Genomic DNA, 16,581 nt, shown 5'->3' on the forward strand with positions numbered 1-16,581 from the left:
TGAGTATTCAGTGTTACCTGGGGGGAGATGATTTCTGCACTTTCTCAGCCTCCTCAACTTGAACATCTTCGTCATTTTCTATAAATACAAAATGTTCGTTCAGATATTTCCCACTTCACATTCCGCAAGCACAGTCAGCCCAACGTGCACAGAGACATGAACATCTACGTATGGTTCAGCATTGTACTGAAAACTCTCATGTTTTATCTTTCACAAAATGCCCTGGCATGGTTTCCTGATCCATCGGGCAATGCATTTCTGATGTGGAGGGCCACCATCAAGATGTGGCCAAATACTGAAAAGACCTTTTGCTTCCCATATCACTGGAGGCTTGTGCAGCCTCTCTCTGGACTTTGGCAGCTGTCTCCCCCATCCTGCCACAGATCTGATTCCCAGGAACAGGCTTGGTGTCCTGTCACAGTTCGCATTTCAAACCTCATTCTTTCTCTTAGGAGAGGACAAACTTGTCCCACAGTCCTCTATGCGTCATGAGACTGCACAGGCCCTCCATGTGGCTTCTGCTGTGTTATTCAGGGACATTCTATCCATGGGGAGTGCTCCAGTCTGAAGCACTTCCTACCACCAAATGCCCCCACATCGAGTGCCTTCTCCAACACTACATGGAGAGGGGCTTCATCTCATTTTGAAAAGCATTGGTAAGTGTTCCCATGTTTGGATGCTTCAGACCCTTGCAAGAGACAATTTGTCTGCCTTTGCACATGGAGAGAGAGAAACTCTGGAAAGATAAATCACTCACTCACCGACACTTACTAAGAACATTGCCAAAAAGACAGCCTGGGAACCTTCATTCTTAGCCCAGAGCTCTATTCACTCCAACAAGCGCCCTCCCATCACAGCCTCCTTCCTGTCCTTTAAAACTAGATAGATGCTGCCTCTTGCTCCAAAGACCACCTTCCATCAAGGAAGGAGGGACACTTGCAATACTGTGACCTCCAAACCCATGGGTTTCCCATCTCTGTTCTTACCCAGGAAGTCCTGGTCATGTCATGGCCACATAGGTGTAGCAGAAAAAAACCCCACTGATACAACTGTCATTGTGAAAGTATGGAGGTCTGGAGCCTCTCATAAGCCTGGGGTTTTGGGTCATCAGGGCCTATGGCCACCTTACCTGGGCTGAGCTTTTGGACAAGTTGCTGTGCCAGTCTACACCCCTCAGCCAGCTGTTCTTGGAGGTCCTGCCCCTGGGACTTGTCCGGCTCATCCGGAGTGAGGAGGGCCTGGAGATGCTCATTCAATGAGCGGGCGGCATCTCTCCCTTCCCGTAACTTCTCCTTTAACTGGGTCAGCTCTCGTTCCTGAGAGTGAACCAGGACTTTATATTGCCTAAGGCGAGACGGTAGAGAAAACTTAAGAGTAGAAAGGGTTGAGTGATCCGTTCAAATATTGCAACAGAGACTTCTGAGACAATGTCCTCAAGGAGACCTTCAAGCAGAAGGTCAGCACATGTTGAAAGGAATGTCTGTGGCCAAGAGAAAGAATAGAAAATGGTTTACAGGCTTCCTCTGTATCAGAGAGGGCTCCTGCAAGATCCTCGATGATGTTCCATTCATCTTTCCCTTCTGTAAACAAAAGTAGGTGTCTTCCTAATTCCGTTTCAAAAAGACATCCTTTCAGTTCCTCACTCTGGCCATGGACATTTCCATGTGAAAATACACATAGTGCATCTGGCGGCCACTAGATACAAAGCCATGTACAGAAATGAGGCCAGATGCAGATGGGGCGAATTGAAAAGACGAAAGAAGAAAAGAATGACAGGGTCGAGAAGGCAACATTGATTGAGTGAAAGAATGAGAAGCCGCAGTCAGTCAGGAGGTGATTCTCACTCAGGGTAAGTGGGGTGGTGACGGCACACCATTTTGAGTATACTGAATGCTGCTGTGTGGTTCACACTCCTCTGGTTAATTTTGTGTTATGTAAATTTCACATCAACAATTACTTGTTTGAAAAAGAGAAAACAAGGCTCTGAGAAACAACTGCAACCCATACATTTTTATTATACTTCTTCTCTGCTTGATAAATACTTGTGTGTTGCGAGCCTGCCATGGCAATTCCTGCCCTTCCCCTGGCCCAGCTTCGTTCTTACTTCTCCCCACCGAGCTGTTGTACTTCAGAGATTTACACACCTGCCCCCCTGCCTGCCCCCATGGGGTCCCCTCACCTGAGCTCCTCAGCTTGCTTGAGCTGCTCCGCAAGCTTCTCCTCCTTGAACTGTCGTCGCTCATTCCTCAGCATAGATTTTATGAGGTCTTCGCACTCTTCATATTCTGAGAAAAGACAGACACGCCTGCCTCAGTGGAAGGCTGGACATGCTGCTGTGGTCATTGCCTACAGGGCAGGAGCCAGGTCCATCCCAAGGACAAAACTCTCCCCAGTACCAGGGTCTAGACAGGGATTTCCACATCTTTACTCTTCAGTCTCCTGACTTTCTGGCATCTGATCCTCCAAAATTTAGAGATGAAGAAAGAGAACCTCAAGGGCACATCAAGGAAGCTGACAAGATGATTCAACCACAACGAAGTGGAGTCAGAATTCACAGTCCCTGAGGTCTGACTCTGAATGCGGGGCCACTTTCCCAAGCCTTGCAGCCTCTCCTCTAAAACACTGCACTGGGGCACGAGTAGTGATTTCTTGTACAGTCGGGAAGGCCCCTAGGACTATGGGACTGATGGTTTCCCTTTTACTGGGAATTTCAAGGACAAGTATGCGAAAGATTTTTAAAATCTTTGATTTTTAAATCATATCTTCAGTTATGATTTTAAGAATCATATCTGAAGCATAAAGAGTGACACATAACACCATAAGGCCATGAAGGAAATATGCCCAAATGCTAATAAAATTTGTGTTAATTTAGAAACAGCAGAATGAAGAACTAATAGATAGTGTTTACTCTGTGCCAATAAATGTTCTAGGAGATTGACAAGAAATAGCTCATGTAATTCACTGCAGCGATTTACAGAGGTAGGTATTACTGTAGTACCCTCTGAACAGGTGAGGTAACTGAGGGACAGACAAGACAAGCAACTTGGATGGAGCCCAGGAGACAGGCCCACGGTCCCAGCTCTGTACACTGCACTGCTATCTCCACGCATTCTCGGGTGCGATCTTTCTTCCTCTTTAGCAACAAGACTCTGTGCCCCAGGAAGCAGGACTTCACTCTCACCAAGCTACTCTCTGCTTTTTATTCTTATTTTTATTTATCATTATTATTATTATTATTATTATTATTTTTTTTACCTGTCTTGCCCTGTCGCCCAGGCTGGAGTGCAATGGCAAAATCTTGGCTCACTGCAACCTCAGCCTCCTGGGTTCAAAGGATTCTCCTGCCTCAGCCTCCTGAGCAGGGGTGATTACAGTCACCTGCCACCACGCCCATCTACTTTTTGTATTTTTAGTGGAGATGGGGTTTCTCCATGTTGCCCAGGCTGGTCTCAAACTCCTGACCTCATGATCTGCCCGCCTCAGCCTCCCAAAGTGCTGGGATTACAGGAGTGAGCCACCATGCACGGCCCCTACTCCCTGCTCTTGATGCTGTCACTTATAGACAGCACAGGTTCTATTAGGAGTAGACTCCTCTTGAAGCCCCTCAGAGCAGGTACTGGCTACTATCACCAAGTTTCCCTCAGAGTCACTAGAACAGAGCTTTGCCTGTTGGGCCTCAACAGAAACTTGAACTGAATAAAAGTTCACTAGTCTCAGACATTTAGAACAACAGACTAGATGTTATTTGTCTGCAGGATCTTATATGGTACAGAGAGGATTCTTGAAAACACGATTGAGCCTCTTGGAGAAAACAGGTCATTCTGTGCCTGTGTCAGAAATCAATAAATGGCAGTTTAACTCTAGTCCCACCCCTACCTGATTGCAAACATGGAAAGTTGCTAAATACTTTGGTACCTCTGTCTTCCAACTTTGACAAAATGTTAAAATACCCATTTCTGTTTTCCTAGAAGTATGGGGAAGATGACATTATTTTTGATGGAGAGAGCACTTAGTTTCTCAGAGAGAAGACAGGACGTCGTTCATCACTTTCGTGATGGTGAGCCTATAGATCTTACTGTATTTCTTCTGTCCGTTGGCCAGGAAGCCGGCCAGTTGAGTTACAAAACATTTCTCTTGGAGGCTTCTGAACTGCTGTTTCTTCTCTGCCAGCTGGGGGCGCAATTTCTCATTGATTTCTAGAATGTTCATCTCTGCCTTCTCGCTGGACAAAGGGCCGGCTGATACCACCATGCTGACGTTTGTGGCAGAAGAGGTGGGGCCAGGGACTGGGGAGAAGAAAGGCAAGCACATGATGGGTTAAAAACTGGTGAAATCAAATAGGCTTAATCAGGACTGAGGGATGTCACTGGCAGCCTTGTCTACTTATTTGAAGATGTTGTTTCCCTGGTTTCACTCTTGTCATCTCCAGTCTTGATCTCCTTTAAGTCAACTTGTCTTAGCTATGCAGTCACCTTGAAACCAAGACATAAACACTTCTACACTTTTCTTGCTTATACGTTTCTATAAAGCAAGGCTTGGCCCTGAGATTTTTACCCCATGAGTGGCCAATGTTTCCGTGTAGCACAAAAGATTTCATTTTGCTTTTTTAATTTTTTTCTTTTTTTCTTTTTTTGTTTTTGGTTTGAGACGGAGTCTCACTCTGTCGCGCAGGCTGCAGTGCAGAGGCACAATCTCAGCTCACTGCCACCTCTGCCTCCCGGGTTCAAGCGATTCTCATCCCTCAGCCTGCCAAGCATCTGGGATTACAAGCGCCAAGTAACATGCCAGCTAATTTTTGTATTTTTAGTAGAGATGGGGTTTTGCCATCTTGGACAGGCTGGTTTCGAACTCGTGACCTCAGGTGTTCCGCCTACCTCAGCCTCCCAAAGTGCTGGGATTAAGATGTGAGCCAGCGCCCCTGGTCAGAGACTTACTTTTTTTTTTTTTTTTTTTTTTGAGATGGAGTCTCGCTCTGTCTCCCAGGCTGGAGTGCAGTGGCACAATCTCGGCTCACTGCAAGCTCCGGTTCCTGGGTTCATGCCATTCTCCTGCCTCAGCCTCCCGAGTAGCTGGGACTACAGGCGCCCACCACCGCGCCCAGCTATTTTTTTTTTTTTTTTTTTTTTTTTTTGTATTTTTAGTAAAGACGGGGTTTCACCGTGTTAGCCAGGACGGTCTCGATCTCCTGACCTCGTGATCCACCCGCCCCGGCCTCCCAAAGTGCTGGGATTACATGTGTGAGCCACCGCGCCAGGCCGAGACTTCTTATTAATAGCTAAGACGAGCCAATGAAAAGGAGAGAGAGTCTAGCCTGAGAGGAGTGAACGAGGGTGGGAGGATCGTCTCAGCCGATCCTCCCACCTAAGTCTCCTGAGCAGTTGGGACTATAGGCATGCAGCACCATGCCTGCCTAATTTTTTGTATTCTTTGTAAAGATGGGTTTCACCATATTGTCCAGGCTGGTCTTCAACTCCTGAACTCAAGTCATCCTCCCACTCGGGCCTTCCAAAGTGCTGTGATTATATGTGTGAGTCACAGCACCTAGCTCCATCCTAGTTTCTGACTAAAACAATAACAATATGTGTATATACAGCCTGTCCTCAGAATTGATCTTCCATAGCCTAGACAGAGGTATGAGACACAAGGAAAATAGAGGCTACCTGGGAGAATGTTTAGAGCATCCTGACATTCACCATGAGAGGATTCTCTGTCTACAACCAGAGGTGAGTTGACTTCGTCTTCCTCAAATGTGATTTTGATGTTCTTGTGAGGCTGGTTGGAGTCACAAGGGCCGTGGCTATTTGAACAAGTGATGGCACATTCCTCCAGTGAGTCCTCAGGGACTTTGCTCTCTTCAGCCTTCTGCACCTCCCTGATGAGCCAGGTGGGACAGAGATGACAGAAGATTAAACACAGAGGGATTGGACCCCAGGGAGTCCTAGCTGGTTTTGACAGGCGGCATTAAGAGAGTGGTCCCAGAAAGCAAAATGGAGGTTCCCTTAAAGAGGGAACAGGCAATCCTCTTCTCTCTGCAACAGAGCATGGCTGCCATGGGAGCCAGAGAGGAAGAGAGCAGCTGGTGTTCAGTGCACTGGACAGATAGGAGCTGAGGAGGATGAAGACTCAGCTATCCCTGTATGGTACAGACATGACACTTGGCACACACAGAGAAACACGACAGCTGCCGCACCCTGTGTCTAAGCTGGATTCAATTTCACATACTGTGGCCAAGGGGATGCGGGCTTTTGGCCCACCATAGATGCCAGAGAGGGTGTGCCTCCTAGACATTTTCATGTGTTACCACCCATTACTTGCTCCTGAGTATTCAGTGTTACCTGGGGGGAGATGATTTCTGCACTTTCTCAGCCTCCTCAACTTGAACATCTTCGTCATTTTCTATAAATACAAAATGTTCGTTCAGATATTTCCCACTTCACATTCCGCAAGCACAGTCAGCCCAACGTGCACAGAGACATGAACATCTACGTATGGTTCAGCATTGTACTGAAAACTCTCATGTTTTATCTTTCACAAAATGCCCTGGCATGGTTTCCTGATCCATCGGGCAATGCATTTCTGATGTGGAGGGCCACCATCAAGATGTGGCCAAATACTGAAAAGACCTTTTGCTTCCCATATCACTGGAGGCTTGTGCAGCCTCTCTCTGGACTTTGGCAGCTGTCTCCCCCATCCTGCCACAGATCTGATTCCCAGGAACAGGCTTGGTGTCCTGTCACAGTTCGCATTTCAAACCTCATTCTTTCTCTTAGGAGAGGACAAACTTGTCCCACAGTCCTCTATGCGTCATGAGACTGCACAGGCCCTCCATGTGGCTTCTGCTGTGTTATTCAGGGACATTCTATCCATGGGGAGTGCTCCAGTCTGAAGCACTTCCTACCACCAAATGCCCCCACATCGAGTGCCTTCTCCAACACTACATGGAGAGGGGCTTCATCTCATTTTGAAAAGCATTGGTAAGTGTTCCCATGTTTGGATGCTTCAGACCCTTGCAAGAGACAATTTGTCTGCCTTTGCACATGGAGAGAGAGAAACTCTGGAAAGATAAATCACTCACTCACCGACACTTACTAAGAACATTGCCAAAAAGACAGCCTGGGAACCTTCATTCTTAGCCCAGAGCTCTATTCACTCCAACAAGCGCCCTCCCATCACAGCCTCCTTCCTGTCCTTTAAAACTAGATAGATGCTGCCTCTTGCTCCAAAGACCACCTTCCATCAAGGAAGGAGGGACACTTGCAATACTGTGACCTCCAAACCCATGGGTTTCCCATCTCTGTTCTTACCCAGGAAGTCCTGGTCATGTCATGGCCACATAGGTGTAGCAGAAAAAAACCCCACTGATACAACTGTCATTGTGAAAGTATGGAGGTCTGGAGCCTCTCATAAGCCTGGGGTTTTGGGTCATCAGGGCCTATGGCCACCTTACCTGGGCTGAGCTTTTGGACAAGTTGCTGTGCCAGTCTACACCCCTCAGCCAGCTGTTCTTGGAGGTCCTGCCCCTGGGACTTGTCCGGCTCATCCGGAGTGAGGAGGGCCTGGAGATGCTCATTCAATGAGCGGGCGGCATCTCTCCCTTCCCGTAACTTCTCCTTTAACTGGGTCAGCTCTCGTTCCTGAGAGTGAACCAGGACTTTATATTGCCTAAGGCGAGACGGTAGAGAAAACTTAAGAGTAGAAAGGGTTGAGTGATCCGTTCAAATATTGCAACAGAGACTTCTGAGACAATGTCCTCAAGGAGACCTTCAAGCAGAAGGTCAGCACATGTTGAAAGGAATGTCTGTGGCCAAGAGAAAGAATAGAAAATGGTTTACAGGCTTCCTCTGTATCAGAGAGGGCTCCTGCAAGATCCTCGATGATGTTCCATTCATCTTTCCCTTCTGTAAACAAAAGTAGGTGTCTTCCTAATTCCGTTTCAAAAAGACATCCTTTCAGTTCCTCACTCTGGCCATGGACATTTCCATGTGAAAATACACATAGTACATCTGGCGGCCACTAGATACAAAGCCATGTACAGAAATGAGGCCAGATGCAGATGGGGCGAATTGAAAAGACGAAAGAAGAAAAGAATGACAGGGTCGAGAAGGCAACATTGATTGAGTGAAAGAATGAGAAGCCGCAGTCAGTCAGGAGGTGATTCTCACTCAGGGTAAGTGGGGTGGTGACGGCACACCATTTTGAGTATACTGAATGCTGCTGTGTGGTTCACACTCCTCTGGTTAATTTTGTGTTATGTAAATTTCACATCAACAATTACTTGTTTGAAAAAGAGAAAACAAGGCTCTGAGAAACAACTGCAACCCATACATTTTTATTATACTTCTTCTCTGCTTGATAAATACTTGTGTGTTGCGAGCCTGCCATGGCAATTCCTGCCCTTCCCCTGGCCCAGCTTCGTTCTTACTTCTCCCCACCGAGCTGTTGTACTTCAGAGATTTACACACCTGCCCCCCTGCCTGCCCCCATGGGGTCCCCTCACCTGAGCTCCTCAGCTTGCTTGAGCTGCTCCGCAAGCTTCTCCTCCTTGAACTGTCGTCGCTCATTCCTCAGCATAGATTTTATGAGGTCTTCGCACTCTTCATATTCTGAGAAAAGACAGACACGCCTGCCTCAGTGGAAGGCTGGACATGCTGCTGTGGTCATTGCCTACAGGGCAGGAGCCAGGTCCATCCCAAGGACAAAACTCTCCCCAGTACCAGGGTCTAGACAGGGATTTCCACATCTTTACTCTTCAGTCTCCTGACTTTCTGGCATCTGATCCTCCAAAATTTAGAGATGAAGAAAGAGAACCTCAAGGGCACATCAAGGAAGCTGACAAGATGATTCAACCACAACGAAGTGGAGTCAGAATTCACAGTCCCTGAGGTCTGACTCTGAATGCGGGGCCACTTTCCCAAGCCTTGCAGCCTCTCCTCTAAAACACTGCACTGGGGCATGAGTAGTGATTTCTTGTACAGTCGGGAAGGCCCCTAGGACTATGGGACTGATGGTTTCCCTTTTACTGGGAATTTCAAGGACAAGTATGCGAAAGATTTTTAAAATCTTTGATTTTTAAATCATATCTTCAGTTATGATTTTAAGAATCATATCTGAAGCATAAAGAGTGACACATAACACCATAAGGCCATGAAGGAAATATGCCCAAATGCTAATAAAATTTGTGTTAACTTAGAAACAGCAGAATGAAGAACTAATAGATAGTGTTTACTCTGTGCCAATAAATGTTCTAGGAGATTGACAAGAAATAGCTCATGTAATTCACTGCAGCGATTTACAGAGGTAGGTATTATTGTAGTACCCTCTGAACAGGTGAGGTAACTGAGGGACAGACAAGACAAGCAACTTGGATGGAGCCCAGGAGACAGGCCCACGGTCCCTGCTCTGTACACTGCACTGCTATCTCCACGCATTCTCGGGTGCGATCTTTCTTCCTCTTTAGCAACAAGACTCTGTGCCCCAGGAAGCAGGACTTCACTCTCACCAAGCTACTCTCTGCTTTTTATTCTTATTTTTATTTATCATTATTATTATTATTATTATTATTATTTTTACCAGTCTTGCCCTGTCGCACAGGCTGGAGTGCAATGGCAAAATCTTGGCTCACTGCAACCTCAGCCTCCTGGGTTCAAAGGATTCTCCTGCCTCAGCCTCCTGAGCAGGGGTGATTACAGTCACCTGCCACCACGCCCATCTACTTTTTGTATTTTTAGTGGAGATGGGGTTTCTCCATGTTGCCCAGGCTGGTCTCAAACTCCTGACCTCATGATCTGCCCGCCTCAGCCTCCCAAAGTGCTGGGATTACAGGAGTGAGCCACCATGCACGGCCCCTACTCCCTGCTCTTGATGCTGTCACTTATAGACAGCACAGGTTCTGTTAGGAGTAGACTCCTCTTGAAGCCCCTCAGAGCAGGTACTGGCTACTATCACCAAGTTTCCCTCAGAGTCACTAGAACAGAGCTTTGCCTGTTGGGCCTCAACAGAAACTTGAACTGAATAAAAGTTCACTAGTCTCAGACATTTAGAACAACAGACTAGATGTTATTTGTCTGCAGGATCTTATATGGTACAGAGAGGATTCTTGAAAACACGATTGAGCCTCCTGGAGAAAACAGGTCATTCTGTGCCTGTGTCAGAAATCAATAAATGGCAGTTTAACTCTAGTCCCACCCCTACCTGATTGCAAACATGGAAAGTTGCTAAATACTTTGGTACCTCTGTCTTCCAACTTTAACAAAATGTTAAAATACCCATTTCTGTTTTCCTAGAAGTACAGGAAGGATGAAATTATTTTTGATGGAGAGAGCATTTAGTGTCTCAGAGAGAAGACAGGACATCATTCATCAATTTCGTGATGGTGAGCCTATAGATCTTACTGTATTTCTTCTGTCCGTTGGCCAGGAAGCCGGCCAGTTGAGTTACAAAACATTTCTCTTGGAGGCTTCTGAACTGCTGTTTCTTCTCTGCCAGCTGGGCGCGCAATTTCTCGTTGATTTCTAGAATGTTCATCTCTGCCTACTCGCTGGACAAAGGGCCGGCTGATACCACCATGCTGACGTTTGTGGCAGAAGAGGTGGGGCCAGGGACTGGGGAGAAGAAAGGCAAGCACATGATGGGTTAAAAACTGGTGAAATCAAATAGGTTTAATCAGGACTGAGGGATGTCAGTAACTGAAATTCTTAACTTACTGTTGTGAAAAATGTGATCACTCCCCACAGCACTTTAGGATCCTTCACCGCAAAAAGAAGGTTCGAGGTGCCTGAACACAGAGCTGAAAGCACTGCCAGTACCTCAGACTCTGATAAGAGTGAGGTAGAATGTGGCCAGCGTGCCAGGTAACCGTCTGCAGTTGCCATAACAGAATTAGAAGGTGGGGGTGTCACGGAATCTTAGGAGCCCTGCATTCGAATTGCCCAGGCTTTGCTGAAACACAGGCACCCTAATCTCACCTGAGGGTCACCACCAATGGGCATCATTCCTTCAGCATTCACTCTCAGTATTCGTGTACCCTTGTGACAATGCCACAGACCCGTGTCTTTCCCAGTACATCTAAGCATATTCCTCACTGTTTATCTCTTGTCTGTACAACATCATCAAGGCAGAAACAGTTTCCCAACAGGTTATATTTTCTTAATGGTAGTCATGAAGTCACCCCACCTGCTCTCAGTTAAAACAGAGCTTAAGGCTTTTCCACAGGTGTAAGATATCAAACTTTTAGCCTGCCCTGATATCCTCCGGGTCTTCTGCAGTTTTTTCTGTATCCACTAGAAAGTGAATGAATAATTCATTTTTTAAAAATGTTTTCTTTCCTGTCTCAGTATTCTTGCTGCTGCATCCCATTGTTAGACTGATTTCTTCTTTCTTACTGGGGCACCTTCTTGGGTTTTCATTACATTCTAGACCAGTTTGACATCCCTACGTCCAAAGCTCTTCCTCTATGTGGTTTGATTTGTTTTTTAATGTCACTGAGCACTACATTTTATACTTGTCACTTATAGATGTCATTCTAGTGCCACAAGACCTCAAGGTATCAAGTGATCAAAGTCATTTATATAGAGGTCTCCTGAAAACATGTGTGACCATCTATCTTGGGAAGTTTTGTAAACCTCATGCTATTTTGTTGTTTCCATTTTGTTTTCCCATATACTGAAAAGAACAGGGCCATGAGCAGTTCTTATGGAATATGGTTTGATATATATTTTGTTGAGATGACCTAACACCATTGATTTTGGGTTGCATTCCACTAACAGAACATGGCAAGATCAAGGTTATGGTCAGGGTTGGTTGGCGATCCTCAGTGTTGCAGTGCAGTAGAAGGTGAGTTTGAGGTGAGAGGAACAAGTAGGAAAGAGTGATCCCCTGTACCACCTCTTCGCTTTCTCAGCTTTCATCCCCACCTAGGTTTTGTGAGCCTGGAACTTGAGAGACTGTTCTGTAGCCCAGGTCTCCTAAGATTGGCTGCTGGACTTGCCTGAGTTGAGGGTGCAGTGGGTTGACCCTGGGCTGCCCAGCATTCATGTGGAAGTGAAGGAAGGAGGACTGGTTAATCCCATTTGAAAGCATCCCTCTCTGCAGCCCGCACCATCTTCCAGTGACACTGTAAGGATATTGCTTTGAGATGTATCAAAGCCTTTAAGTCAATGTATTTTCTAGGGTCTGGGAGACCTGACATTCTGTGTCAGAATGAAAATCTGTCAAGTGTCTAAATGAAAAAACTGCAGGTTCACAAAGTGTCATGGGTTACTTGAGGTCACAAAGGGATGAGTTTTCAGCACTGCCAATAAAAGCAATCACAATAATTATTCCGTAATTATTCATAGGATCCATACAATCCAGTAAATATTCACATATTTAGTAATTATTCATTGACCAATTTGTACAAGGCATTTTGCTCAAAACTGTGTTTATATTTGGACATTGTATCTTCATCATAATCCTTAAGGTAATGCTATTATCTATAAGTAACAGATAAGAAACCTGAAGATGAGGGACAGCTAATCACGTATTTGGCCATATTTCCAGTTTTTGGTTTTTGTGATGCTGGAAGAATGACCAGAATGGGTCACGGGAAGAGTATTCATTCCTGTATTATTTTCCAGGACAGAGGTGTGCCCTTCTAGAGTACTGGGACCAAAATTCAGAAGTGTCTGAATCCTTGCTTTAACAGTATGGGAAATAACCTCTATCACCTGGAATTTCTCTGGAACTTTGGAATATACAAGAGAAGTATGAGACGTGGGTCTTCCCTTGGCTGTGTTTAATTCACTCTTCTATGGAATACCAATGATTCTCACTAAGACTTTTGCCTTTTTATAACCACAATGTATGTCTTATGGAGAAGATTTTACACTTTGCTCTATTTAGAAACAATAAATATGAGCAATAGTTTTATGTTTTATGCCCTGGACTTCATATTTTTCTGATTTCTGTTTTGAGATTAAATTCTCATGTAAATAGAAAAATACTTATTATTTCTCATCAGGCCAAGTTTGTTATCAGCTTGAGTTTTTGAAGATGAAGCACAAACTTTTGATTTTATCTTTGTCCTCATCAGCGCCACTCATTGTCTCTCAGTATGACCTGGACTTGCCCCTGCATTTACCCTCGTCCTGCTGAGCCATCTCCATGCACTGCCCAATTCCATCAGTGATTTGGGGCCCTCCCAAGGCTCCCTGAAATGTGCACAGGGATCAGGACGTCAGACACATTCCAGACACAAAGGCAACCCACACTGTAGAGTGAGCAGCTGTGTTCCCACTTCCCTAATGTTCCAGTGATGTCCTCAAACTGAAGGGAACACTTTCCCTTTTTAAGGGTCTGTTCTTCATGTCTCAATGCCTCTGATCTAGTGAACACAACTGTCCTGAAACTGAAAGAACCTGCTAAATTTCGGGTTTCTGGTTAGGTGGCTAGAATAGGTTTATAAGACTTCCTTACTTACCTATGACTGCTGAAGTTTGAATTCTTAGCAGTATGATTCCTTTTCTTGTAAGCTGAGCAGCTTAGGAAAGATTGGCCATGTTGCTGTGCAAAAAGAGGTAAACTTAATTTCTACTCAAATCATGCTTGAATTTGAAACTAGGGCTTCCACTCTTCCAAAGTTGGACTGTCACTACCTCAGGCATGTGTCCCAAAGGGCTCATGTCTCTGTTGTACTCAAAGTTCAAATGGAGCCCAGCAAGCCAGATCTCCTTTACTTATAGGTTCCCTCAACAGTTTCTCCTCTGCTTTAGAGACTGCCTTGAAAATATTCTTGTCCTGCTGTTGTGTTTTGGCTTTGGAATGATGTGATGCAGCTCAGTGGGTCCTACCCCCAAGTTGATCAGAGTAAGAAACAGCTGGGAAAGTCAGTGCAAATTCAAGTTCATCGTCCTCCTTACAGGGATTCTGATTCAGAGGGCTCAGGTGGGGCCTGGAATGTGTTTGTTAACATGACTCAGATGTGCAGTCAGTTTGGGGACCCGCTGATACCATCGACCTTATAGTTTATGGGATGATTCTGTTTTGCTGATAAAGAAACTGAGGCATAGAGAGTCTGTAACTTGCCCAAGTTCCCCTTGTTGTAAGTCCTGGAGCCAGATCTCAGGTGGAGCAGCCTCCTCCCCATCCCCTTCCCACATTTTCCAACTCAGCTGGGTCAATTCTTTCCAAGTACGTGTTTCTCTCCCCTATACCTCATTTCTGAAAAAAGGAGAATTGGAATTTAACTTCTTTCATCTAATACATTTCCTCACAACATGCTGCCAGCATCATATTCTGGCCTCTTACTATTAAAGTGAGATGCCTTTTTCTTTTTTTTTTTTTTTTGACAGGTTCTTCTTCTGTCACCCAGGCTGGAGTGCAGTGGTGATTATAGATCACTGCAACCTTGAACTCCTAGGCTCAAGCGATCCTCCTGCCTCAGCTTTCCAAGTAGTTGGAACTCTAGGCACACATCACCATTTCTGGCTAATTTTTTATTTTTCATGGAGACAAGGTCTTGCTATGTTGCTCAGGCTGGTTTTGAACTTCTGGCCTCAAGCGATCCTCCCACCTAGGCCTCCAAAAGTGCTGGGATTACAGGAGTAAACCACTGAGCCTGGCCCTGAAATGCTTTCTTTTTTTTTTTTTTTAATGAAAATACAAGGCATGGAGATGTGGAAAGACACCTTGCTTTATTACTGTTATTATTATTTCTATAGTATAATTCATATATCACAAAAATCACCATTTTTAAGCATACATTTCAGTGTCTTTTACCATATTCCAAAAGTTCTGCAACCATCACCACTACCTAATTCCAGAATATTTTCATAATGCCAAAAAGCATGCCTGTACCTATGGGCAGTCACTCTCCAATTCCCCCCTTCTTGCAGTCTCTGACAACCACTAATCTACTTTCTCTATATATAGATGTACTTGTTCTGGGCACTTAATTCAACAAATGGTCCTGGGACAACTAAATATCCACATGTAAAAGAATCAAGTTAGACTCCCTCCTCGCACATAAAAATTAACTCAAAATGGATCAGAGACCTAAAGGTAGGTGGTAAAATTATAAATCACTTAGAAATAGTAAATCTTTGTAATGTGGGATAAGCAAAGTTTTCACAAATATGACTGAAAGCACAAGCAACAAAAGAAAAAATAAATTGTATTCCATCAAGTTAAAAACATTTGGGCTGAAAAGTATATCATCAAGAATGTGAAAAGACAGTACATAGAATGACAGAAAATATCTGCAAATCATATTATCTGATAACAGACTTGTACTTAGGATATATTTTTTAAAAACTATTACAGTTCAATATTAAAAAGATAAACCAATTATAAAGTAGGTAAAGGATCTGAACAGACATTCTCCAAAGAAGATACATAATGACTAATAAGTATATGAAAAGACGTTGAAAATCATCAACCATCAGGGAAATGTAAATCAAAACCACAATGAGATAAACACTTCACATTACAGATTAATATAATAAAAAAGACAGACAATAACAACTGTTGATGAGGATGTGGAGAAACTGGAATTCTCATACACTGCTGGTTGGAATGTAAAATAATGTACCCACTTCAGAACAGTCTGACAGTTCCTGAAAAGGTTAAACAGCATTACCATCTGACGCAGCAATTCTGCTCCTAGGTATATATCCAAGAAATATGAAGATAAATGTCTACCAAAAAATTATACAAGAATGTTCATAACAGAATTATTGATAATACTCAAAAAGTAGAAGCAACTCAAATGTCAATCAACTGATGATGGATAAATAAAATGATAAAATGTGGTAAATCCATATGATAAAATATTATTCAGCCATAAAAAGGCACAGAGTACTGATAAATGCTACCACATCAATGAACTTTGAAAACCTCATGCTAAGTGAAAGAAGCTGTCATAATTTACTGCATGCTGTATGTTTCCATTTGTATGAAATGTCCAGAAGAGGCAAATAAAGACAGAAAGTAGACTAGTAGTTGCCTAGGGCTGGGAGGGAGTTAGGAGGAATGGAGAGTAATTGATAAAGGGTAAAGGGTTTTTCTGATGTATAAAAATATTCTAGAATTGACTGTGGTGATGGTTACTCCTATCTACTAAAATTACTGAATTGTGTACTTTTTTAAGAAGTAAATTGTATGGTATATAAATTATATCTCAAAGCTATTGTATTAAGGGAAAAAGCACTAAACACAGTGCCTTACACATATTAGCTAATATTATTATTTGTCAGTGGTATTATAGCATTTGTTAGAGATTGTCTACTCTAATCCTTTTATGTTACAGATGAGGAAGTTGAGAGCCACATGGCTGACTTGACCAAGATTAAATGGCTAGTAAGTAGGAATAAGTACTGAAACAGAAACTTTACCCAATTGCAGTCCATATGTTTTCTGGGATCCCGGAGTTCCCTTTCAACAATGTAAAATACAAACTTAGGTCAAAAGTTCCCATGTCTGAGAAAACTCAAGCCAAATCACTTCTCCTCCAAAGTTGACAGGATTTATGCTTTAAAAATAGAGATACAGAATGCTCTTTGGAAAGATCTACCAAATTCCTGTAAGAAACAGTCTACCCAAAGTAGG

General features: G+C 44.0%; 1 protein-coding gene and 1 long non-coding RNA gene across 2 annotated transcripts in view; one reads left to right on the forward strand and one right to left on the reverse strand.

Moving 5' to 3' along the window:
- The window catches only part of NBPF8 (NBPF member 8), a 64,350-nt gene extending 53,749 nt beyond the window's left edge, over positions 1-10,601 (reverse strand). Inside the window, exons 1-9 of the mRNA XM_055102543.2 lie at positions 10,392-10,601; positions 8,498-8,603; positions 7,448-7,662; positions 6,336-6,396; positions 5,661-5,872; positions 4,077-4,286; positions 2,180-2,285; positions 1,130-1,344; positions 18-78 (exon numbers count right to left, since the gene is read on the reverse strand). Coding sequence (XP_054958518.2) covers positions 18-78; positions 1,130-1,344; positions 2,180-2,285; positions 4,077-4,286; positions 5,661-5,872; positions 6,336-6,396; positions 7,448-7,662; positions 8,498-8,603; positions 10,392-10,524 — 1,319 coding nt within the window. The 5' untranslated portion in view covers positions 10,525-10,601. The remainder of the gene's footprint in view (positions 1-17; positions 79-1,129; positions 1,345-2,179; positions 2,286-4,076; positions 4,287-5,660; positions 5,873-6,335; positions 6,397-7,447; positions 7,663-8,497; positions 8,604-10,391) is intronic.
- A 114-nt stretch (positions 10,602-10,715) lies between these two features.
- On the forward strand, positions 10,716-12,922 carry LOC129394619 (uncharacterized). Its single transcript, XR_008621928.2, has 2 exons — positions 10,716-10,850; positions 12,615-12,922. It is a non-coding gene; the product is annotated as an uncharacterized LOC129394619 (long non-coding RNA).
- The last annotated feature ends 3,659 nt before the right edge of the window (positions 12,923-16,581 follow it).

Source organism: Pan paniscus, chromosome 1 (assembly GCF_029289425.2).
Source record: "Pan paniscus chromosome 1, NHGRI_mPanPan1-v2.0_pri, whole genome shotgun sequence".
NCBI lineage: Eukaryota > Metazoa > Chordata > Mammalia > Primates > Hominidae > Pan > Pan paniscus.